Source organism: Cynocephalus volans, chromosome 17, assembly GCF_027409185.1.
Source record: "Cynocephalus volans isolate mCynVol1 chromosome 17, mCynVol1.pri, whole genome shotgun sequence".
Taxonomy (NCBI): Eukaryota; Metazoa; Chordata; class Mammalia; order Dermoptera; family Cynocephalidae; genus Cynocephalus; species Cynocephalus volans.
In genome coordinates, this window is record NC_084476.1 from 5877782 (window position 1) to 5903595 (window position 25814).

At 37.5% G+C, this 25814-nt stretch overlaps 1 protein-coding gene, 1 long non-coding RNA gene and 1 other non-coding gene across 7 annotated transcripts in view; 1 reads left to right on the forward strand and 2 right to left on the reverse strand.

The window, feature by feature from the left end:
- Positions 1-5207: 5207 nt before the first annotated feature.
- LOC134366050 (uncharacterized) lies at positions 5208-7119 on the reverse strand. Its single transcript, XR_010022237.1, has 2 exons — positions 7039-7119; positions 5208-6781 (listed from the first exon to the last, which is right to left on the reverse strand). It is a non-coding gene; the product is annotated as an uncharacterized LOC134366050 (long non-coding RNA).
- A 220-nt stretch (positions 7120-7339) lies between these two features.
- The window catches only part of SETX (senataxin), a 69885-nt gene continuing 51410 nt past the window's right edge, over positions 7340-25814 (forward strand). For 2 of the 5 annotated variants that reach the window (XM_063081572.1, XM_063081574.1), the window contains exons 1-9: positions 7342-7475; positions 8279-8393; positions 14136-14319; positions 15535-15745; positions 17568-17677; positions 22083-22302; positions 23040-23159; positions 25360-25531; positions 25681-25768. In XM_063081572.1, the coding sequence (XP_062937642.1) occupies positions 14143-14319; positions 15535-15745; positions 17568-17677; positions 22083-22302; positions 23040-23159; positions 25360-25531; positions 25681-25768 (1098 nt within the window). In that variant the 5' untranslated portion in view covers positions 7342-7475; positions 8279-8393; positions 14136-14142. Of the gene's footprint in view, positions 7476-8278; positions 8394-14135; positions 14320-15534; positions 15746-17567; positions 17678-22082; positions 22303-23039; positions 23160-25359; positions 25532-25680; positions 25769-25814 lie in introns of all 5 variants that reach the window. The other 3 variants (XM_063081570.1, XM_063081571.1, XM_063081573.1) reach the window with 3 other exon arrangements.
- On the reverse strand, positions 15901-15974 carry TRNAT-GGU (transfer RNA threonine (anticodon GGU)). Its single transcript has one exon. It is a non-coding gene; the product is annotated as a tRNA-Thr (tRNA).

Genomic DNA, 25814 nt, shown 5'->3' on the forward strand with positions numbered 1-25814 from the left:
ATTTCAAAAATAAAAGAACTAAAAGGAAAATCAGAAAAAAATTATCGACATTGAGTAATTAGTACCAGATGACACACTGCTGTAAACCGTTAGAAAAGTAGACCAGTGTTTCTAGGCTTTGAATAACAGGCAGCACAGACTGCAATAATGAAAACAAACTGGTTGAGACCTTCATTTACTTCAGTTCTCTACTTGGGGACAATTTCTCAAACATGCCACAGAGAGGTGGAGCTCAAGCAGAGAACAACGGGCTCATTGAGCCAAGGAGGCAGAGATTAAAGTTCATGGCTACTGGAATTTAGGGGGCAGGATACCAGAGAGGGGAACCCCCAAACTCTGAGATGGAGTTTCTGAGGATCCTTGGTCAAAAGATTGGCTATTCAGAGTCCCTTGCAATTCCGTATAAACCTGAAGGTCGGCTTTTCCGTTTTTGCCAAAATTGCCTTTGGAATTTTGACTTGAGTATTGAATGCATAGATCGTTTTGGGTAGTATTGCCACCTTAACAATACTGAGTCTTCCAGTGCATGAAAACAGGATGTCTTCTATTTATTTGGATCTTCCTTTATTTCTTTCAGCAATATTTAGCAGTTTTCAGTGTAGAAGTTTTTCGTCTTCTTGGTTGAATTTATTCCTGGGCATTTTATTATTTTGAATGCTATTGCAAATTGAATTGATTTATTAATTTCTTTTCTGGTTGTCCATTGCTGGTATACATAAATATCACTAATTGTGTGTGTGTGTGTGTGGCTGGCCAGACCACAAATTTTTGTAATGTTAATTTTGTGCAATTCTGGTTGGCTGAATTCATTTATTACTTCTAGTAGTTCCCTTGCACTTTCTTTGGGATTTCCTATATATAGGCTAATGTCACCTGCGTATTTAGTTTTGCTAGTTGTTCTGCAACGTGGATGCCTTTTACTTCTTTTTCTTGCCTGATTGCTTTGGCTAGAACTTCTAGTACAATGTCGAACAGCAGTGGTCAAAGTGGGCATCCTTGTCTTGCTCCTCATTGTAGAGGGAATACTTTTAGTCTTTTCCCATTGGGTATGATGTTAGACGTGGATTTTTCATAGATTCTCTTTATGATGTTGAGGAAGTTCCCTTCTATTCCTAGTTTTCTGAGCATTTTTGTCGTGAAAGGATGTTGGATTTTGAGAATGGAGATGCTTTTCCTCTGTCAATTGAGATGATCATGTGTTTTTTCCCTTTGTTCTTCTGATGTAGTGTATCACACTGATTCTTGTATGTTGAACCACCCTTGCATTCCTAAGATAAATACCACTTGTTCACAGTGTAGAATCTTTGAAATATACTGCTGGATTTGGTTTGCTAGTACTTTGTTGAGGATTTTTGCATCTATATTCATAAGGGATATTGGTTTGTAGTTTTATTTTCTTTGTCTGGCTTTGATATCAGGGTAATGCTGGCTTCATAGAATGAGTTAGGAAATGTTCCTTCCTCTTCTATTTTTGGAAAAATTTGGGAAGTTTTGGTGTTAATTCTTCTTTAAAAGTTTGATAGAATTCACCAGCAAAATTGTCCTGGGCTTTTCTTTATTGAGAGGTTTTTGGTTACTGATTCAATTTCTTTAATTATTATAAAGTTTCTTCAGATTTTCTATTACTTCTTGAGTCAGTTTTGATAGTTTGTGTGTTTCTAGGAATTTTTTCATCTAGGTCATCTAATATGTTGGCATACTGTTGTTTCTAGTACTCTCTTATAATCCTTTTTAATTCTGTAAGGTCAGTAGTAATGTCCCTACTTTTATTTACCCAAGTTAGATGAAAACATACATTCATTAAAAGACTTGTACAGTACAGCTCAGTTTGTTAGAGCATGGTGTTGATAATATCAAGGTCCAGGGTTCGATCCCTGATACTGGCCAGCTGCCAAAAGAAAAAGAGAAGAAGAAAAAAGACTTGTAGAGTCATACTCATAACAGTTTTATTCATAATAGCCCAAAACTTGAAATAACCCAAATATCCATTAATAGGTGAGTGGAAAAAACAAACAGTGCTATATTCATTTAATGAAATGCAACAATATAATGAACTGATGGCACATGCAACGTCTATGAAACTCATAGACATTATGTTGACAAAAGCAGACAGACACAAAAGAGTTTACAAAGTATAATTGCATGGATATAAAGTTCTAGAACAGGCTAGGTGAATCAGTGGTGATACAGTGACATCAATTAGGTCAGTAGTTCCATTGGGTAAGTGTGGAACAGGAGATTATTTCAAAGTGGCGCAAGGACACTTTCTGGGTTGAAAAAAATGTTTTATATCTTGATTAGAGATGGTTACACAAAATATGGAGTTATTAAAACTCATTGAACCATAAAAGCTATGTATTTTATTGTGTATAATTGTATGTAAATTGTGTATGAATTATATAAAACTGACAACAATTAATGGAATATGAGGCAAAAGATGAATGATGATGAAATCAATAGAAATTACTAACAAAAATACAGTAACTTGTTAACAAGAGATCTGCCGGAGTCCAGCTCCAGCTGGTTCTTGGAGCTCGAGAAGGAAGACGACAGACCAATGATGTCTAGCGCGTTCGTCAGTGGACAACGGACAAAAGCCGTTCTCCTTTATTTATATCGTATCTATCCTCTGATTACACAAAGCAAACATTTTTCATTAGGTTAATATTAAACTATTAACATAAAATTGATCGATACAATACTTAAATCATTTTCTTTTGATCATACTGATGTTTTTAAGGAACTACATGTCATTATTTATAAGTCATAATCTTTAGGAAAGTACATATTATTCTTCAGATTGAAAAAGGTAATGAATCATCTCAACCGATTGTTCCCAATCAATCACAAATCACAATCTCCCAGAAAAGTACATATCATTCCTTAAAGTGAAACAAACTTAAGCAGCAAGCAAAAGTTTCAAACCGAGGTCTGTGGCCAGTGGCCAGAGACCTCATGGTTGGCAGCACATGCGGTTTTTGAATAAAACATTTAACCCTTGCAACATATGATTTTTATATATCCATTACCTATTTTGATTTTAATTTTATGTCTTAATCAACTAAAACAAACAATTATTAAAAAAGCATATCGCTTTATAATATGAATTTAGCTATTTGTGTAAAACGATTCTTTGCCTAAAAAATTTCTGAACAACTTAAAAGCCCAGACCTAACTGATTTTTTCATAAACAAAACTTTAAATTTTTTGCTCATATTTAATCTCCTCATATCATATATTTATCTTCTATATATGGCCCTGTGTAAGAAAGAGGGGGTCTATCAGCTCCTACATGTAGCATGCCATTCTTTCCTCTAAGAGCCCACCAGACTTTTTAATATTTAACCAACACAATTGTCGTCTCTGACAGTGAAAACCAAACCCATGCGTGGTAAAATAATGATCCGGGCAACTTGTACCTTGGGTAAATTTACAGGAAAGTTATTGTTATTTTACATCCATTCATCTGTACAGAAAGGCCTCTTGGCTTCTCTGTACCTGTTTTTTTGAACAAGGGTTAGAACAAATCATAGACCCAGGTGTATTTTTTAACATCTTTGCCTGGGTTTTATTAATCAAATCAAACTTGTTTTTATTAACTGAGAAGTTTTCCAAAAGGCCAGTTTCGTTAACCAAGAAAAATGTAATTTCATTTGTATCATTATTAAAGGGTACAACTGCCACCTCACATCAGATGCACAAGAACATAAACATTCCCATAAAACATCCAATTATTTCCAGGGGGGGTTGATGAGTACATGCAATCCAGAGAACACCGGAATAGGGACTTTCGGGAAAACTTCCGCGGGACCCCTTGCCACACGTAAGGAGATTCTCTGCAGCTCTGCTGACGGAGTGTTCTCCTTACATTCCCACACTAGAGTCCTCAGACGCATGGCTTCCCACAGAGATCCGTTTCAAATAGAAATAATGAGTAACATGTTCTTGGATTGTTGATAATCCAAATAAAGAAGAGGAATGAGTCACATAATCAAATTGTAAAAATTACTGAAATTTCATTGTTTTTAGGCATAAAAAACTGACACAGAGAACTCACAATATGTATCTAAAATGAGAACATCTATGAATACTTGGTAATTGAATGTCATCAATTCAAAGTATTTAGACTCAATCACTAACACTAGAAACTTCAAGTGCTCTGAAATATTACAGCTCATATGTAAAAAAAAGCTTGGTAGAATTTTTCTTAAATTTGACAGTCATAAACATTTACACAGAATTATCAGATTAGACCATTAATTTGAAAGAAACTTTTCTAAACTCAATAAAGTTGTATCAATCTAATGATCTTACACCTCACTGTCAATTGAGCTAATAAAAGTGTATGCAGCCAAAATATGTAACTTCCATTGAATTTGTTGGACTGAGCAGGACTGAAGCCATGTTGGGACCTAAAGCTGCCTGAGCTGCATGGGGCGGGGGTGGGGGGGGGCAGATTTTTAAAAGGACGGTTTTTTTCTCTCCACTCTTGCTTCCCATCCCCTGACTTTCTTATCTCACTCACTAAGTAGGAAAACAGGGCCGAGAAGCTAATTAGTACTTGGCAAAGCTAACAGTTCTTTCTTTGAAACTTGTAGAGTTTTGAGATATGATCAAGGCCAAATGACTGAAGCTCACCTTGGGCACCAGCCAAGTACAACAGCGCAAATCAAAATCTTGCAGGGTCCTGAGATAACAGCGAAGATGAGAACGGAAACCAGATGAGGCCTTGGCAAGACCTCGTACCTGACCCATAGAAACGGACCCGTCTCCTTCTCTCCTGCTTTCACCTCCCACATTCAATTCTCTCAACCCTTCCTTTAAAAACCCCTAAGTAAATGTAAATCTTTGAGATGGGATAGCCTACCATCTCCTTCAGCTGAACACATCTGCTTTTCTAACACCAACCATTTGACTTCTGAGGTCTTTTCCTTTCCTTCTCAAGGGGGTGGGCAGCCGGAACTGAGTCCGATAACAAATTCTGTTGGCAGTTTAAACGTTAGGTTCTTTTTCTGAATTCTTTATGTTTGTGGGTTTTGTCAGTTTTAAAAGTTTGTAATCTGTACTCATTTATTAATTCCAAATAAATATTAATTTTCGTTTCTAATTTTTTTAATTCACAAATTTCTTTGCAGCGCTTGTTTAAGAACCTGCAAATTGTGTAAGCTTTAGTTGTGAGGTGCTTGCACAGAGGAATCCAAGACATGTTGGTTTCATAGCTCTTTTAATAGTTGACAGCTCTTTTTGGTGTTACAGCTCTTTTTGACGTTACAGCGCTTTATTGCTTGCAAGCAAGGGGAGCGCTGGGGAGTGAAGACTCCTAGATCAGCGTCTCTCCGAACAAAGGAAACAGATAGCCAAAATTCCCGCCCTGACTTTCCGCCCAAGTTCCCATTCAGGTCTTCCTGTGTAAATGAGGGATGCAGTCCTGCTAATTTGTATTGGCTGATTATGGGACACAGTTCATTAGTCAGCTCTGGAGCCTAATTTGCATTCAGACCTTAGGGCGGTGTGAGACTGTTATTTCCTATTAGCACATGGATACAGGCGGGTGCAGGAAACAGTCAAGCCAGAGTTTGCGATTAAGACCGCCGGGCATAAAATTTCTGAAACAGTTTCTCCAGTGGAAGAGGGCAGGTCTAACAATCAGAAAATGCTCAGGGTTCCTCACTACACTTTGGGATACAACCCCTAAATGTACTTTGGTTCAATGAGTCTCAGGACACAATGTTGAGTATAAAAAGCAATTTGCAGAACAATGCATTCGTTATAACTCCATATACAAAGTTTAAAAGCATGCAAAATGTATTATGTTGTCTACATATAAAATCAAATGTGGGAAGATTATAAAGAAAGGCCCATAGAGGGTTTCAGACACAGGATGAAATTATGACTTTTGTGGCCCCAGGCATTTTTTGCCTTCATGGCATTTTCCTCCATAAAAAAAATAGTAAAAATTATGACTGTGTTGGTATACAAATAATATTAAGGTTGTATAGTAAAAGATTCCCTTCAACCCCAAATCTCACACGTCCCCCTCCTAATTTTATAAGAAGTTAAAACATATTTGTGTGCTCCTAAAACTATTTTGAGCCTGAGGCCTGAGTTACCCCGTCTACTGGACAAGTCTCCCAGTTCAAAAATGAGGGTGATGTTCTGTCTTTCACACCGCTAGCCATTTATATTCTTTCATACCTACTCTAACAAAAATCAACTTAAGGAATACAGAGCTAAATCTTGTAATAAATTCTGGAGGGACATACATCAAAATCTTAACTATGCTTATATTAGGGACAAAAATTCACGTGGTTTTTACCATCTTGTTTATTTCTGTTTAAACAACCTTAATGGCCATCCAGATCCTGAGTTTTAAGAAGTTATTACATACAACTATTGTTTTTTAGATGATACATATACAATGTATAACACAATATCATTTGAGAGTTTTGTAACTCTCTCATTTGAACACTTCATTTGAACACGGCTGAAACGTCACCAGGTGAAGAAAAACCAGAAGCGTGGCAAACACCGGTCTTCGCCTGCTGCTCTAACTTCCACTCCTGCTACTCCCAAGAGGCATGCGCCGTTACTGGAAGGTTCCCTCGCCGGGGACATTCTTCCCTCCCTGCATTCTTCCTCGGTTTGCTCCTTGTCATCCCCGGGTTCGGGTTCTCGGTAAGACCGTCGCTGGCCACCCTGGATGACTCAGGCCCATGTCAGCCTGTTCTTTTTTCTTCTAAGATGAGTCACCACTGGCTGTTATTGTGTTTTCCTGTCTCCTCTATCAGGACATAAGATGGGGACATCTCACATCAGGGTCAGGAGTAGACGTTAAGAAAATGGGCAGGCTTTCCAGTGGGTTTTACTCTGTTGTATGTCCTATATCGCTCGCGTACTTGACAATACCGAATGTAACCCTCTTCTCTAACACAAAGTCTATCTATGTACATTCCCCAAAAGTTACGTTCACATGATTTAAATTGTATTTAAGGTCTTTAAAGGAAATATAAAGAAGATCCTTCACTGTCTGTAACTCACCCAGCCGAAATGCCTGAGGCGTTAGAAAAAGAAGAAAAAAGACGGAACCGAAATGGCTGGAGGGTAGGCGCCTCCGGAAGCCACCCCGCCCGCCGAGGTCGCGGCTCAACCGCAAACTTTCCTGTCCCCGCAAGCGTCCCCGCCCGGACGCTCCTGATTGGCCGGGCCTTAGGAGCGCGGAAGTGACGTCAGTGCCCGGTGTCGTTGGGAGGGTGCGCACAGAGCGGCCTCTCTTCGACGCCCCGCCCCTCGGCGCACCAAAACAAGCAGGCGGCGGCCGGGGGAGGGGCCTGCGGACGACCGACGCCGCGCTGGGGCGGGACCTGCGCTTGCGGCGGCGGGTTGGGCGGCCGGCTTGCGAGCCCGCACTTCCGCCCGCGGCCGAGTATCGGGCCGAGGCGTGGAGGTGGGCTAGCGGCCGACGGGAGGCGAAGCGGGTGAGGGGAGCGGCGGGCTCGAGGTTACGGGCCGGGCGGGCGTGAGCGCATGCGCGGCACGTGCGCGCGGGGCCGCGTCTTGTAACCGTCGCGGCGCGTGAGGCCGTGCGGGTGGGGGAGGGGCGGCGCGAGCTCGGCAGTTTTCCTCAGGAGGGTCGCGGCGCCGGAGGCAAGAGCACCATTTGGCGGTTGGTCGGCCGCCTTGTTATTCTTCCTGCACGTCGGCGGCCGGGGCGCGGGGGCCCCCTTCCCTTCTCTGCCTGTCGGCTACACTGCGGTCTCTTGTGAGCTCTTTTCGGTCTGGGCACTGCGTAGTTTCCTGGGGGGGTGAGTGGGTGGGCCTGGCTGTGGAGATGATCCGTCCCTTCGACGTCCCCTCCTCCCCTCCGCGAGAGTCTGGTTCTCCTGAGTGGCTGGAGCAGTGGCAGCCGGCCGCAGGGGCTTTGTCCGCCCTCCCCACGTCCCGGGAGAGATGGATGTGCCCAGATCTCGCACGACCCGAAGTGGTGGCCGAGTTTGCTGCTTGATAAGTGGTAGAGCTTTGGTGATCGTATGACTGACGTTACCTGCATTTGCTAATTTGGAGAATTTTTGACACACTGCCTAGTTGTCCTCTGAGTGGGGACAGTCCCCTGTGGAACTACAGTTTCTACCCTTTGTTCATGACTTGTGTGTCCACAGACGAGTTGTCTAACCTGAGTTTCTTTATATCTGTTTCTATTTTATAGGACCGACGTGAGGCTCAGATGAGGTAAAGAGTATTAAAAACCACTTTGTCGATTTTGTTTCTTTTTTAATTTCAGAAATGTTCTTTGGGGCCATAGTTTGGGTATATATGAGTGCACATCCTCATTCATTCGCAAATAAGCCCAGCAATCTCGACTGAGAGGATTACTTCTCTGTAGGCCTTTTGCCCAGGTAATATTTTTTTTAGCAAATATTTAAGACATTTTTCAGTCACTTAATATGTACCAAGCACTGGAGTTAAAAAGATACACAGAACAGGTTCTTGCCCTAACAGACTCAAAATTGTTGATGGGGGAGCAGGTGGGTGGTTGAGGTGGGGGACAGATAAGTAAAAGAGTTCAAAGCATCATGGTAAGTGGAATGATAGAAACATGCACAAGGTCCTGAGGGGATAGAGAAGAAGGTCATCAAAGACAAGACTGGGAGAGGACAAGCCTCCCAGATGTGAAGAAACTAAGGAATGGGTTGTACACTAGTTGTTTTCAAATCCAGCTTTCTGTCGGAATCACTAGTGGAATTCTTTGAAAGTGGATCTGAATTTTATCAACAGGATCTCATCACCTACATTTTTTTTTTTTTAAGTTCCTGAGGTGAATCTGATGTGCATTCATGGTTAACCTGGCAGAGTTATGAAGGGTGGGTGTTCAAGGCATATGGAAGAGCTTCCATAAAGACAGGGGATTCCAAACACTGTGAATTGATGTAGGAAGAGCAAGTGCAGGGAGAGAAGTGAGGGGTTGTTGGGGGAATGGTGACATGATGCTGAAGCCAGATCATGGAGGGCCTTGTGTCTCGAGCTCGACAATTTGCATTTTATCCCCACAGTATGAAGGAGTCATTTGTGCTTTTGAAGTCCAGTTTGTTCTTTGGCTTCTTGCAACAACAATTGGTGGTGGATCAAACAAGAGGCAGACAGATAACTTAGGCTTTTTCAGTAATCCAGGCAAATAATGAAAATGTATTAAACTAAGGCAATGGCAGTCACACTAAGTGCAGATGTAATTAAGGAGGTAGACTCTATGGAACTTACAGAGATGAGGGCAAAGAGAGGAGAGTATAGGATAATTCCCATGTTACTGGTTTTAAAATTGAGTGGATGGTAAAGCTATCATGTATAGGGAATACAGGACAAATAACAGATTTTAAGGGAAAGACTTTGTTCTGGTCATGTTTTCTTTGAGGTACCTGTAAGACGTGAATAGAGATACACTGTGTGCAGTTGGATATTGAATATGTTCTTTTGGAGTTTTAGGTTAGGCTGTTATTTATTGAGTAGTTGGAACATACTTAAACATTGCACTAAGAGATTAACATGCATTCTCAATCTTTGGGAAGCTTCAATATAGGTAGTAGTTGAGGCAGTGGTTTGAATTAGGTTACCCAGAAAGAGGGTATTGAATGAAGACGTTAGAATTCTCAGGATAAGCCTTTGGAAACTTTGATATTTAGATGGAGAACAAAGGAAGGGGTGATTATGAAGGAGTTTGTGTAGAGGAAGTGTCAGGAAAATGATGTGTCGTTGTAGCTAAGGTAAGCATTTTTATAAGTTTTAGAGGAGTCAAGTAAAGAGTTTATTGGATTTGGTAATGTAGAGATTATTAAGAACTCTTGTGAAAACGTTCAGTGGAGTGTAAGGGTAGAGAAGCCAGAGTGCAAAGAAGCTGAAGAAGTGGGAGATGGTGAATCTAATTGACCTTTTCAAGATGTTTATCTGGGAAGGGTAGAAGAAAGGCATTGTTATTTGAAGTTTCTGGCTAGCTAATATTGAAAAATGATATTCCACGAATAAGTCTATGGAGAGTTACAGATATACCTCTAGTGAAGCATCCTGTATTTTTGACAAGTCAGCTGTCTTTTTTGGTTGAGTTTCCGAGAGCGGCTCTTATTTCTTTCTTGCAGCTTAGGTGTTGTATAGACAGCCCCATTTGTGGTTTAGTAATGATTCCAAGAAATGAAATGAAATGAAGTCCAAAGAAGTTAACAAAATAGACCTCAGGAAGAACTGAGTTATTCAGAAATGTACAGGATTCACAGTCATTTGTGAGCAATAATTTTTCTCTAAAAGAAAAAGTATAGTCTATTGAGATTTCCTGGGCTTAGCCAATGATGATTTTAGATTTGGGAGCACAACCACACACATTGTGGCTGTGAGAAGAATCATGGAAGCATATTTTTTCTGTTGCTGATGTTCTCTACAGCAGTATTCTGTATATATTCTAGAATCCGTGGCATTTATCTGGTCTGTGACAGTAACTCCCATCCGCTTTGAGAAGTTAGTCTTGCTTTTCTGGGGTATGGAAGTAGGATAGCTCTTTGAGTGAAATAAAAAGCAAATTCTGTAATTTTTTTAATGTTGTCTGCTCTTTAATAATTTTAAAGTACACAACATTTAATTTTCAGTTCAGTTCCTTAATTTTTTAAAAATTTAAATTGACTGCTTTCTGTTACCTTCCAAAATCATGCTGGAAACAATTGATGTTTGAGAAATCATGAAGTTTCACTTTCTATTCTCAAGTCTTCTAAGTTCACTGTCCACATAGAATTAGATCACCGGAAGAAAGTAGCTTCTGCAAACTCTTTAACTTCCTAGTATTATGATATCGGCCTTTCAGATATAAGAAATTCTTCTTTGAATACAATAATTTTATGTTCTGCAAAACCATAGTAAAGACTATTTGTTATATTAACTGGTATTTCCTAGTCTGCTGTACACTTGTACAAAGTAGGCATTAATAAAATGTAATTGAATTAGAGTTGGGGTCAGAAAAAGACAGGACTCTGCATCTGCAGCTGAACTTGGATACTTTCCCCCCCCAGATGACAACTGAATTCACCTTTCACTCTGCTTTTCAAGAAGCTCCTAATTTAGGACTTAGTGAAATTAATCTCCTTATAAATAAGTTTTGATTTCTCTTTTTTATTGAAATCTCATTTTTAAATGTTCTTTTTTTTTTTTTCAGTGTGAACACGGTCCCCCACTACCACAAATTATGCTGTCAAGTTTCCCACATTTGGGGAAATCACGGGGTCAGCTAAATGTTCTTTTCCATATGTACTTTAATGTTGAAAGTTTCCTTAAATTCTTTTTAGAAGCATAAGTAAAAATAATATTTAGTACATTTAAAAAATTAGTGTAGGGCCGGCCTATGGCTCACTTGGGAGAGTATGGTGCTGATAACACCAAGGCCACGGGTTTGAATCCCTATATAGGGATGGCTGGTTAGCTCACTTTGGAGAGTGTGGTGCCAACAACACCAAGTCAAGGGTTAAGATCCCCTTACCGGTCATCTTAAAGAAAAAAAAAAAAAAATTTAGTGCACAAGACAAATACATGTATTTGATTATACTTATGCATTTATATGTAATTACGTAATCATGGGTATAAGAAATTAGGGAATTTTTAAAAAAATAGTGTATTTTAGGAGCTGGCATTATGTTACAAATAGCCTCAGCAGTAAAGTAATTTCTGTCATGGTGTTTTCTATTTCCCATTAGGATATATTATGTACTCTGAATTTTAGAGTGATACTCATTCAAAAACCTCATCTGCCAAATTTTTATACCCAAATATTCAGTGACTTAGATTTCTTAACCTTTTATTGTCCCTTACTTCCTAAAAAGAGACTTTTTAGAAATTTTTTTTCTAATTGCCCCTCTCGTGAATTTTAGTGCCAGCAATATGTTGTGTATCTCTTTGTGTATTGTATGTATATCTGTGCTTTATACATAAAAACAGTTGGTCTTTTTTATGTATCACTGACCAGTTTTCATCCCCTCAGGGGTGATATCACCCTTGGTGAGAATGCATGGGTTAGGTCCATTCAGTTTATGAAATGAATCATTAGTTTACAGTTCGGTTTGTAACTTTTTCCTCTGTTAGCTGTTATGTTACATCCATTGAATAGTTAATTTAAGATCAGGTTTCTCAAGATCAGGTCTGTTGTATAATTTCCTGGCCCAGTTCCCAATAAATCATTATTTTCATATGAAAGAACAGTTGATTCCCTGTGGGTGTGGTTTTCTTCCTTTTGTTGCAGACTGGCAGATAGTTGTTCAGATAATACTCAATTTGGGTTTGTCTGATATTTTTCTCATGGATAGACTGGGGTTATGGGTTTTGGGGAAGCATACCACAGAGTTGAAGTCTCCTCCTCATTACATTAGGAAAGGGGGTATCAACATGATTTATACCTGGTGAGGTTAACCTTGAACACTTGGTTAAGGTTGTGTTTGCCAGGTGTCTCCATTATAAAGTTACAGTTTTCCCCTTTTCACAGTGTTCTTTGCAGGTGATTCACTAAGTCTAGCCCACACTCAAGGGGAATGGGATTAAGCTCCACTTCCTGGAACAGAGAGTATCTATATATGTTACTTGGAATTATTCTTTAAGGAAGATTTGTTGCTTCTCTTCCACTTATTTAGTCATTTATTTTTTTATTTTTTTTAAAGTAACTTCTTCTTTTGAAATGTTTTTTTTTTATTTTTCTTTGGCGGCTGGCCGGTATGGGGATCTGAACTGTTGATCTTGGTGTTATAATACCATGCTCTAACAAAACTGAGCTAACTGGCTAGTTAGTCATTTATTTATATCAGTATGGATTTATGTATATTTTATAGTTTGGGTTATAATCCAATGTTACATTATTTTGTTCAAATTATTTCAGCTTTAGCCTTAGGGAGCTATTCCAGTGCTGTCTCTCTGGCACTACAAGATCCTCCAGGCTCACCTTGCATTTTCCCTGCCCCAGCCTATTTATTTATTTATTTGATTATTTAATGTATTATTAGTGCAGATATTTGCTTTTTATTTAGCCACAATACACTGTTTACTGACAGTGAGCTTTCTATTACCTTTTATATGCTTTTAGTTGTAGAGATAAAAATACAGGATCTTAGCTTGTTTTTATTACACGTCTTTAGAGTTGGAGATCTCTTTGGGTTCTGGCTTCCATTGTATTTGCTAATCCTCACGGTTTTGTGCCATGTGCAAATCTGATAAACCCACCTTCATTCAAACTTTTGACAAATTTGGTTCTTGGGATTTCCTCTTCCTTCCTGTTACCATTTTGGTACTTTGCTGTCTTTGGAATGAGAAGATTATTTCATTTTCACCCTTTAACTTTTGAGTTTGGATGGTGGAGGCTCTGCTGGTATTATGAAAACAAAAAGTTGAAGGTCAAAAACTGTATTAAACTTAGTAGCAATAGGTTGTTAACATTTGTAGCTATTAGAGTTTACAGTGCATTGAAGAGCAGTGAGGTATGGGCAGCAATTCATACATATGTGCGAGTTCACGTACACATGCTTTCTAAACAAAAGAAAATTATATGAGTTATTGGTACAGGTTAATACAGAGAGTCTTTAAAAATTTCATGGAAGGATTCATACTTTAATTCCATTTTTCCACAAACTTTTTGAAGTACCCTCTTTGGGTTTTTATGTTGCCAGGGATTTCTGGAACACAGCTTCTTGGAATGTGAAAGATTTCCCGAGCTTCTGAGCTTGACTTCAATACAGTACTAGAACATTCCAAAATCTGTACTTTTAAAACATTGATAAGTCTGTATCTCTGTGTTTTTCATCAGTATTACATAGTTTTAAGCCTTCTGTGTTGCACAACTGTATATTGCCTTATGAAATTTACTACTAAAAGATGCTTTCATTTTTCTGTATTTTTCATGTGTCAAAGATAAGGTTTTTAAGATTTGAATTCAGTCAGTTCAGTGATTGATAAGCCAGACAGCAGAATGTTCTGTCTGTGGAGGCACATTTTAAGTTGAACACCATGGTCCAAAGTAAAAAGTATACTCATTCTTCACGCAGAATAGGCCTGAAGTGTTATTTTTTCTTTAGTCTTTATAACACTGTGCTGTAACCAGCTGATTTCTTTAGTCTTTTTTTTCCTGAATATAGGTACAGAATGAGCACATGTTGTTGGTGTACACCGGGTGGTATTTCCACCATTGACTTCCTAAAACGCTATGCGTCCAACACCCTATCCAGTGAATTTCAAACAGTTAACGAAGACCTCTGCTACTGCTTAGAGTGTGTGGCTGAATACCACAGAGCAAGAGATGAACTGCCATTCTTGCATGAGGTAATTTGCTTTAGATGGGCAGTATTTTTCAAAGCTTGTTAACTAGGAAGAGAATAATTTTGAACTGTGTCAGAGGCAATCAGGGAAATGATGATATGATTTAAACTTTGAAGGCTGATATACCTTTAGTACCTAACTCATTGCCTGGTAGGTACTGAGTAAATGCTTATCACTGGTGGAATTGAGTTGAAACCTAAAACAGAATTTTATGGTCTAGCACTTTTTACTCATTTTGATATAAAACAATTTTATGGAAATTTGTGAGTCATGTGAGGGTTTTTTTTGTTTGTTTCACTTTTTTGTGTCCATATATTTGTCAGTGCTACATTCATCTGTGTGAATGGTTGGGGTTTTTTTTTTTTAATTTGGTTAATATCAACTTTTTTTTTCGTGTGTGTGTGTGTGTGTGTGTGTGTGTGTGTGTGTGTGTGTGTGTGTGTGTGTGTGTGTGTGTGTGTGTGTGTGTGTGTGTGTGTGTGTGTGTGTGTAGGATAAGCATATTTTCCAGCATTGTGTGTGTGTGTGTGTGTGTGTGTGTGTGTGTGTGTGTGTGTGTGTGTGTGTGTGTGTGTGTGTGTGTGTGTGTGTGTGTGTGTGTGTGTGTGTGTAGGATAAGCATATTTTCCAGCATAGTAACCAAAGTAAAAGATAACAGTTCTAAATTTGTGGTTTTGCGTATTTGGTTTATTACATTTACCTGATTAAAAACAGAACACAGATGTGTTCAGTAGTCATGTGTACAGTATTTAGAGGAGGGGACGACTATTTATGAGTCTGTGTTGAGAAACTTGCATTTTGTAAAGTTTCCTAATTATAAAGCTATCCAATGTCTTTATGTTCAAGCTGATGTTTTAAGGTTGACGTCTATGGCTAGAACACAGAAGGAAAGGCATAGAAAGCGTAGCTCATGCCTTTGACAAAGAAGCTCCAACTTCTCATTTTCTTTGGAATACAGAGTAACTGATAGGGATGTTGAAATATTTATAGCAACACTCTGCAAGTGTTTAAAACTCTCATACTCTGTGTACTCATATCTCATAAAACTGGCCATGTGTAGATACTGTTTTCTTTAAATATAACATATGATGTCTAATACTTCTTTAAACTTCTGAATTTTTGTACTTAGGAAATGGTTTTCTAGAATGATTATCATATCTAGCATACATTTTAGGTAATAAGATGTAAAGCACGCTGCCCGTTTTTCTTTTCCTATAGGCTTTATGGGAATTAGAAACCTTACGTCTCATAAATCACTTTGAAAAATCCATGAAGGCAGAAATTGGAGATGATGATGAGTTATATATAGTAGACAAGAACGGAGAGACACAGCTATTTGACTTTTCTGGCCAAGACTTTGAAAATAAGCTTCGAGTTCCTCTTCTTGAAATACTGAAATATCCTTACTTGCTTCTACATGAGCGTGTTAGTGAGTATCTTGGGTATTCCTCAAGTTATCAGTTTTATTATTTTATGATTGTAAGAATTTAAGTTTATCTATATTGAAAATTTGTTTGCTAAACATATAAGTAGGCTACTTAAAATTATTTTTTCTCAACATTTTTCTTTGGGGGGGGGGGCAACTGACCAGTACAGGGATTGAACCCTTGACCTTGGTGTTACCAGCACCACACTCTGAACAACTGAGCTAACTGGCCAGCCCAACATTTTAGTATGAAAGTTTTTGAACATAGAAAAGTGAACACCAGATACCCACCACATAGATTCTACAATTGTTAATATTTTGCTGTATTCGCTTAATCATATATCTATTCAATTCAGTTAATTTTTATTCTTGTAATTTGTCTATGGCAGGATTCTCAGCCCTGGCACCGTTGACATTTTGGACTGGATAATTCTTTGTTGTGGGAGCTGTGGTGTTCATTGTAGGATGTTTAGCAGCATCTCTGGCCTCTGTTCACTAGATGCCATTAGCACACCCTCCCACAACAGTTGTGTCAACCAAAAATGTCTCCAGACATTGCTGAATGTCTCTTGGGGATATGGGGAGCAAAATCACCCCCCGTTGAGAAGCAGTGGTCTAGTAATTTTCACTAATCAACATGGCATGGAATGTTATGGCTGTCTAGATTTTGGTCATTTTTATTTGCATTTTTTAATATGAATTTTCCTGATCTATCAAATCTAACAAAATATTAATACCTTTAAGGCATTTAATATCTAGTCCATATTCGAATTTTTGCAATAGTTGCAAAATGTGTTTTTGACTGGTTCTTTTTTAAATAAGAGTCCAGTTAGAGACCACACATTGCATTTGGTTCATGTTTCTTCCATCTCTTTTACTTCAAAACTATTTGTGTGCACACACACTCTTACACTTTTTTTTTTTTTGCCATGGGATTGACTTTATGAGGAGACTGTATAGTTGCTCTGTGGAATAATACACTTTATGGATTTTTCTGATGTCTTTCTTGTGATGTTATTTAACTTGTTTCTCTATCCTCTGTATTTTTAGTTAACTGAAAAGTATATCTAAATGTCGATTAGATAACTCAATTCTTCTAAATCAATAAATTAAAAGTAACTAGATTTTAAAATTCGAACAAGGCATTTTCAAACATTATTAAAGAATTATATATCCAGAAAAATATATGAACTGTTGTTTTTTTTTTTTTTTTTTTTTTACAAATTAAACACACTTGTGTAGCCAGTATCCAGCTCAAGAAACAAAACATTATCACTATCACAGGAGCTCCTTTCGTGCTTTTCCGTCATTATCCCCTCTCCCTAAAGCCAGCCACCATCACTGGCATAATATTTTTTGAAACTCGACAAACTAGAAATGACTGATCTGATAGTGTAAATGGATTATTTAATAAATGGGAGTGGAACAACTACCCGTTTGGGGGACAAGCTGACTTCGTTTCTCACTCCTGTACCAAATGAAGTCCAGGTGGAACAAAATGTAAAATGCCAATGAAATTGGACACATGACCAGACTTCTAATTAGATCTGTGGAGATAATTACACCAACTGTAAAAAATGATGTATAGTCTAGTAAAGTCAAAATAATTTCTGAGAACATTCTATGATCAACCAATTAGTCTGTCAGGTAGGTAAATGTTGTTCCTGCATATATATTACCAGCATTTTTATGCCTCAGTTTAAAAAAAAAAAATGGAACAACTTTTTATTCACCTATAGAGCAACTGAAGGAGCCAGCTTTAGGGAATCTTGATAAGCTTATAAGATTTATATCTTTTATTTACTGTTCTATTTTTTCTGTTTAGATGAATTATGTGTTGAAGCACTTTGTCGGATGGAACAAGCCAATTGCTCTTTTCAGGTTTTTGACAAACATCCTGGGATCTATTTGTTTTTGGTCCATCCCAATGAAATGGTGAGTATGAGTGTTAGGCAGTGGAAGGACATGCACCGGTTTTGTACTTATAAGTTGGTATAGTAGAGGCTTTTGTTGTGTATTCTGTTTAAAATGTTTGCTGAAATTTTTTTTTATTTTAAAATTACTACAGTTAAGTATGAGGGTACCATGGGGTCAAAGAAGAGGGGATCCAAGAGGATGGGGAATACTTCCTGACAGGTGATGCTGACAAATAAAGGAATAATTTGATTTTCTTTCATTATGTTGAACTGAACTAATGAAGAAAGACTCTTGTTTTTCTCACTTGCCTGCTCCAGTCCAAATACATGGAAATACCCGTTAAAATATTTGAAAAATTATTTTGCTAAGAGAGGAGATTTAAAAAGTGGGGTGGGGAGGACTGGGAAATTCCTAGGGGCTAAAAATGAAGAGGGACATAAAAGTCAGAACAGTGGGCAGGAACAGAAGCAGAGAGCAACACTGGAGCATTGACATAGAACCTGTGTCACATATGGCGAGGCAGTTTGTGCTGCAGGTCTCATGCACATTGGCATCTAGACCTGAGTTACTACATTAAGCCAATAGCCATGAAGGACTGCTCTGCCACTATAAGGCAAAAAAAGAAGCATTTTTTTTAAAGTGGCAAAGAAAGAGCATGATAATTGGGTTTCCAGTCAAAATGGTGAATTTCAGTTTCCTCTGTGCCAAACACATAATAATGATAGAAAAAATCCAAAAAGAGGAAATGAAAAAGGTATAGTCACACCCCTCAAAAGTTAACTGTTTCTGTGGACCAGCAATGGAACAGAAACACAAAGTAATGGTGGAAACCTGTAGTCCTAGATGGCTATAGATAGTTGGGGATCCAGCTTGTGCAGGATAACAAGAATTAGAAGTGTTCTTCAGGCAAAGCAAAGAACCAGAGCCAAGCTCTGTGCTTAAAACAAGGGTGGGGCTCCCCTGCCTGTGAAAGAAGGTTGGCAAAGTGCAAAAAGGTTGACTGGTTTTTTTTTAAAGTTGCATACCTGTAGAGGAAGCAGGTCTAGTCTTATAATCAGGACCTGGGTCAAGCATTTGCAGACTTGGTGATGGAGTCTACAGTATCCCTTATGAGACCAGGGATTTGAGGTCCTAGCTGCCAATATTAGACCTAGTTCTAGAGTAGGGCTCTGAGGGCTGGATAGAGGCAATCCCAGATTTATAGTTAAGAAGGGTATAGAAGGAGGGAGAGTAGTAGAAGGACACAAAATCCCTCTCTGTAGGAAGGGCTTGCAAATCAAATCCCTGAAAAACACGTGAAGAAAATGATTGCTAAGACAAACAAGACTAGAACTTGCTTCCCACCCTCCCCCAAGATCAACTCTGGAGGAACTTGAGAGAGAAAATGCGGAAAATGGAGAAACTCTGAGTTAACAAGTGCTGTTTTGAATTGTGAATGTGGGAGATGTGCAGGAGGCATCCTGTTTTCTGGCTGTGGGAGAATAAAATAGGAAAGGAACTATTAAGGTTCTGCTTTTAGTTCTCCCTCGCCATTACCTTGGATAATGCCTCCGTCCATATCTGTGGCAACTCAAAGATCTGATCCAGGTGAAGGCAGGAATAAAATCAGGGCAGTGTTGAACCCCAGCATTTGTGAGACACTGAGACAAGCAGGTGGGAATCAGTTACACTGATAGTTACTTCAGCATCATCCCTTCTCAACTCCCAGTACTGGGGAGTGACAGCCTATTAGTGTCTTTTCATGCCGCTGCTTCTTGGGAGTAAAGGGTGACTACTTGACTTGGTAAAATAAATTGTGTAGCAATGAGTAAAATTCTTGTGGTTTGGGTTTTATCCACCACTCTCACCCCTGAATTCACTGGGAGTAAGCCAGGTTGGGGTCTGGCCTTCTATAGGCACTGCCTGTTGGGAGCCGGTACCCTAGACTGAAAATGAATTCATTAGCTAAAAATAACAGGCGTTTGAGAAACCTAAAGTTTTCAGTAGAAGCAGACATATTAGAGTACTTGGCCAGTAATTTAACGTTATTATAATAAACATGCTAAAAGAAATCAGGGAAGATACTAACATGAAATGAGAACTAGGAAACATAAGAACCAAACAGAATTGTAAGATGTGACAAATCTGACGTTTAAAATATAGGCTTCAGGAGATGGGATAAATAACATAATGGGTAGAGCTGAGAAAACAAATTATTGGGTTAGAAAACTAGATTGAGGGAATCTCTAAGAAGGAAGGAAAAAAATAGAAATAGGAAATACAAGGGTACTTCAAAAAGTTCGTGGACAAATAGAATTAAAAGATAATGCAAATCTTTCCACGAAGTACCTTCATATAAAAAGAAAAGTTAAGAGATGGTTGATAAAAGTAGTAGTGTTAACAGATGTAGGAAGTCTCAGAAAGAGAAAAATAAAAAGATGAGAAGTAAGGGATATAAATTTCCTTGGGGAGGGGGAGAAAAAGTAGACTGCTGCTTGTAAGGGCCTACACAAAGAGTCTGAGAGGCGAGAAGGAACACCTAGATAGAATAGTGAAATTTAAGAACATGAAAGGCATACTCAAAAAGGTTCTCCAAAGAGAAGATCACGTGAAGATACAAGAAGCAAATTGACACCAGATTTGTAGCAGTTCCATTGGATGCAAGGAGACAGTAGAGTAGTATTTTTACAGAATATTGAAGGAAAAGAGCTTAAAAACCTAAAGTTAATGTCTCCAGCCAAACTCATTAAGATATGATGGCATAATAAAAATAACTTATAAGGTCTTAGAAGACCTGAACAGACATGTTCCAGAAGAGGCCATAAGCATGCGAAAGAATGTTTTTTAATGATCAGGGACTTGATTTAAGACCACAGAGAAATACCATTTTAAACTTGTGTGATTGAGAATACAAGTATTGGAGAGGGTGTGGATTGCAAGATCTCTTCTTATTGCTGATAAAAGGTCTTGCATTTAGTTGTCATGTCACTTTAATCTGGAAGTTATTTGTCTTTTACGACAACTACTTTTTTGAAGAATACAGTCATTTCTTCTTCTGCCTCTTTGAAAGATGGAGTGCTCCTTGTTTTGAGTTTGTCTGTTATTTCCTTGTGGATAGGTTCAAGTTAAACATTCCCAGCTGGAGCACTATGTAAGTGATGTTATGTCCTCCTCAGGATGTCATACATAAGAGTCACACCATGTTCTTTGCTCTTCATGGTGATGTTAATGTTATCTAGTCAAGATGTTGTCTACTTTCTCCATTGTATAATTTATATATTTTTTAGATACTTTAAGACCATGTAATATCCTGCTTCTCATCAAAATTTTCTCCTAAATTTAGCATTCACTGATGCTTGCCTGAACTAATTTTTCTATGACTACAAATTTGTAATTTTCCAACTCCAGTACTCTCTCCACATTTAGTAGGCAGCACTTGACATTGTATTGCAATCAAGAGCCTTTTCCTTTTCTGGTTATTTATCAATTTATTATTAGTATACACTCATGGCTTCCTGTGTTTTTTCTAATAGTTTATAATTCATCAGTTATGTTGGCATAGAGCTCATGCTTTTATTTATTTGGTTTATGTTTTTCAAACTTTTTTGATTATAACCTATAGTAAAACATATTTTCATGGAGTGCACACATAGGTATGCATATATGAAGGTACTTCAAAAAGTTTGTGGGAAGATTTGTGTTATCTTTTCTATTTTTCCATGAACTTTTTGAGGTATCCTCGTATAATGTAAAACATTTAAAAAATATTACTTTTACTATGAAGAATGCACTCTGATATTTTTCTGTTCTGTTTAGTTTTTTTAAGGCTGGTTGCCCTCACTATATTTAATTTGTAGCCCCCAAGAAATTTGAAATCAACTTCCCTATGCTTACACTGCCATGTAGAAGTGGCCTTTCATTTCTTTTGAGATTCCTCTTTATGTTTTCTTTCCTTTTTTTAAACATTCTATTATGGAAAATTACAAACATACAAAAGTAGGGAGAATAGTATAATGAAACCCCCGTATATCCGTCAGTTAGCTTTATCAATTATCAATGCATTGTTAACCTTCTTCTCCCCTTTGGATTAGTTTAGAGCAAATCTTAGGTATCAGAGCATTTTATCCATAACATATTTCAATATGTGTTTCTAAAAGATAAGAACCTTTTAACAAAACAAAACAATAATACTATCACATCTAAAATAATAATTCCTTAATACCATATTTCCAGTCAGTGCTGAAATGAATGGAAATGATTGTCTCATAAACGGTTTATTAGGGTCAGTTCGAATCAGGATCAAATAAGGTCCCTACATTGTGTTAATTAGTGTCTCTTAATGTGTTTTTTAAAATCTGTAGAGAATCCTGTTTGCTTAACCATGTTATTGCTGTATGTAGACCATTGATTGTTGAATGAAGTAATAAACATGTTATGCATTTAGGTTCGGCGTTGGGCTATCCTGACTGCAAGAAACTTGGGAAAAGTGGACAGAGATGATTATTATGACTTACAGGAGGTTTTAACTTGCCTTTTTAAAGTCATTGAACTGGGGCTTTTAGAAAGTCCAGACATTTATACGTCTTCTGTCCTTGAGAAGGGTAAATTGATTCTTCTGCCTTCACACATGTATGATACTACCAACTACAAAAACTATTGGTTAGGTGAGTATTTTTCCTACACTGATATAATTAGTATCTTCTGTAGTTCTAATGAGTGTCCTGAAAAGGAAGTGATCTCTTTTGGTGATGAGATCAAAATTGCTAAATATAGGATTTCGTAATTCCTAGTTCTTGTTCTGTCATTAAATTGGTTCAACCAGTACATATCTTATAATTTTAGATGTTATTTATCCTAGAAACCTTCTGTATAAGATGTGCAGTATGAATCTTTTGTTTAAAACAATGCGAGATTAACAAAATATTAGTATAGTAGTTGACTTTAATAGGGTTTTATCATTAATCTTCTCTTCCAATGTATAAAATATTTCTCAGTAGAGAGAGAGATTAGCATTATTTATAAGTTCTATACTGACTCAAAATCATTCTACCCTATTTCATTGATTTCACGTCTTAAGGTCACATGTCATAATTGGCAGTGATTTCTTTTCTTTCTTAGTGGCATATTAAATAGAGTATATCTTAAAATTGAAGGCATTTTAGAGTGACAAAATATATGTTATGTGGTAGTCATCTTAGAAATTGTGTTCCTACCAAGCTAGTGCCATTTTCCCCTTTTACACTTAAATCAATTCTAGTACTTGGGAGCAGTTATATATAAATGTTTGAGGAACTGAGTACTGTTTTGCTTCATCTTCCTGCCTTGCTTTTTTTTTTGTCAACTAAGCCAGTGAAGTCATTAGAATAGTGTTATTTCAAGAAAACTGCAAATGATCTTACAGGTATTTGTATGTTGCTGACCATTCTTGAGGAGCAAGCCATGGATTCACTGTTGTTGGGATCAGACAAACAAAATGATTTTATGCAATCAATACTTCACACCATGGAGAGACAATCAAATGGTAATAAACCTTATTTGCTAAATGTTTTTGAGTACTGTGATGATGGTGCACTCTTTACTGCAAGAATTGGGAGGCGGGGTGTATGGTGTGGGGAAGAGAAGAGTTAACTTTTTATGTTTAGGTCACAGATTCAGACTTCCAAATCAGAAAGAACCTTTAGAATTTAATTAATTCAGTACCTTACTTTTATAGAATAAGGGACTGAATGAAGTCCAGGGAAGTTAACCTACTTTTTCACACTGAAAAAGTTAGTGGTAGAATGAAAACCAGAACCTTTGGGAGACCCATTTCTAACAACGTGGGGAAAGCCTCCTTGTCCCATGGTCTCCCTTTGCCTGCCTCTTCACTTCTCCATGATTTTCTAAGGTTCGACATGGCAACTGCCTGCCACATGTGGTTATTTAAATTTATTTAAAAGTTCAGTTTTTCAGTCTCACTAGCCATATTTCAAGGCTCAATAACCACATGTGCCTGGTGGCTACTGTATTGAACAGTGCAAATACAGAACATTTCCATCATCATAGAAAATTCCCTTGGACAGTGCTGCTCTAGGTAGTCTAGAAAATGAGGCCTAAACTTGTAGTTATGTTTATTAGACCCAGACCTTCTTTTGCTGATAGTTGTATCAAGCTAATTATGGAGGATCTGTACTTAAATGTTTCTAATCTTCTTTGTTCAGGAATAAATCAGTAAAGATGAAGCATATGAAAACATAATGAATATAATTTTTCTCCCTCATTCACTTTTCTTCAGGCAACTTTACTGTGCATATAAACTTATTTGTGTGAGATTCTAAAAGAAATGTATTAATGTCATTCTTTTTTTGATGGCATATATTTTGTTGCTAGATTATTCCTGATTAAGACTATTACTAATTCATTTGATAGCATTTACTGTATAAATTGTTCTTTTCTTTCCCTGTGCCTAACTGCACATATAATTGTTTTTCTGTTAATTTACCTCCCTCTTCTTCAAAATGTGAGTCCTCTTTAAGAAACCTTTCATAATTGTCTTCACCAAACTTACTTTCTTCCTTACTTGAGAGCTTATTAAATATAAGGCATTGTTTCAGCTGCAGTGAAACATACAAAAATATATGATGAAGGTTTACACAATGACTGTGATAAAAAAGAATCTGAGAGGTTTAAGGGAAGTAAAGGAGCAGGTTCAGGTTCTAGGGTGACTAAACAACATTATCAGTAACTTGAGTGAGTTAGAGCACTTGCCTCAGAAGGATACTGTAGAAGATTAAATGGCTGGGGATGTTTAATGCAGGAAGAAACATCTGAGCCAGACTTTTAAGGATGGATAGATAAGATTTTGACAGGTGGTGTTATAATAGTAAAGGCGTTCTGGTGCTTATTTGGGAAAAAGCCAGTGATCTGTTTTTGCTGAAGATAGTATATGATTATTGTAGTATGAAAATAAAGCTGGAAAGAAATACTAGGGCAAGCTCTTGTAAGTGCTTAACTGAGTACTTTGAATTTTCTTGGAACACATTAAGGAGCTATTGGAGGTCTTTGTGTAGGACGTACCTTGCCACTGCATGTCTGATAAAGGAGAGGGAGGGAAAGGGCTAGAGAGCTTATGACTAAGGAATTCCTTCAAATTGGATAGAAAGTAGATAACAAAGCCATGTTGAGATATGAATGGATGAAAGGTGTGTATCTTTGCTTACCTATTAGCTAAGGGATTCAGTCCTTTACACTAGCTGCCTGGCACACAAAACATAGGATCATGCTGAAGCATAATTTCTTTTATCATGGCCCTTATTTAGATCTGTAAATACTAAGTTTCTCTTTCCTTTTTTCCCTTCTAAAACTTTTCTGTTATTTATTGGATGATGGGACTATAGAGTTCTAGGAGGGGTTGAGGAACTGAGTAGGAAAGAGTATTACAGGTGTGGCAAACAGGGTGAGAAGGTTGTGTTTACCTAGACTGTTTTGTTGCTCGTTAAACAGCTTGTTTCCCATTAAATTTTTTTTTGCAAAGGTGTCATAGTATTGCTTAAAAATTTTTTGGAAAATTTGGCAGCTTTTAAAAACCTGTTTCTCCAAATATCAGTGGCACTTTACTTTGTTACATGCTGCTTTGCTTTTATTTTTGTTGCTAACCAGATAAAGAATGCTTACTTCTCAATAGATTTTAGTATATTTTTCTAATTATTTTGTAATTCTGCAGTTGCTTTATTGTATTTCAGATGATAGTATGGATCCTTTCTGGCCAGCATTACATTGTTTCATGGTGATTCTGGATCGCCTTGGATCTAAGGTCTGGGGTCAACTTATCGATCCTGTCGAGGCATTTCAAACCATTATCAACAATGTGAGCTATAACAGAGAGATCCAGAATATACGGAACAGCTCTGTAAGGTTAGTTCAGTTAATGTCAGGATTTAAGAGTAATCTCTGTGAGGAAGTCTGTTGCAACTGACTTAACAAGAAGGTTATTTTTGTCTTGTTTTTTGGTTTTTCATTTTTTTCTTCTTTTTAGTAATTTCTATCTATTCTTAATATTTAAGGACCAAGTTAGAACCAGTGTCATACTTGGATGATATGGTGACTTGCAGCCAGATTGTGTACAATTATAATCCTGAAAAAACCAAAAAGGTATAAAATACTTTGAAAATTCAGATGATTTTATATTGCCTTTATA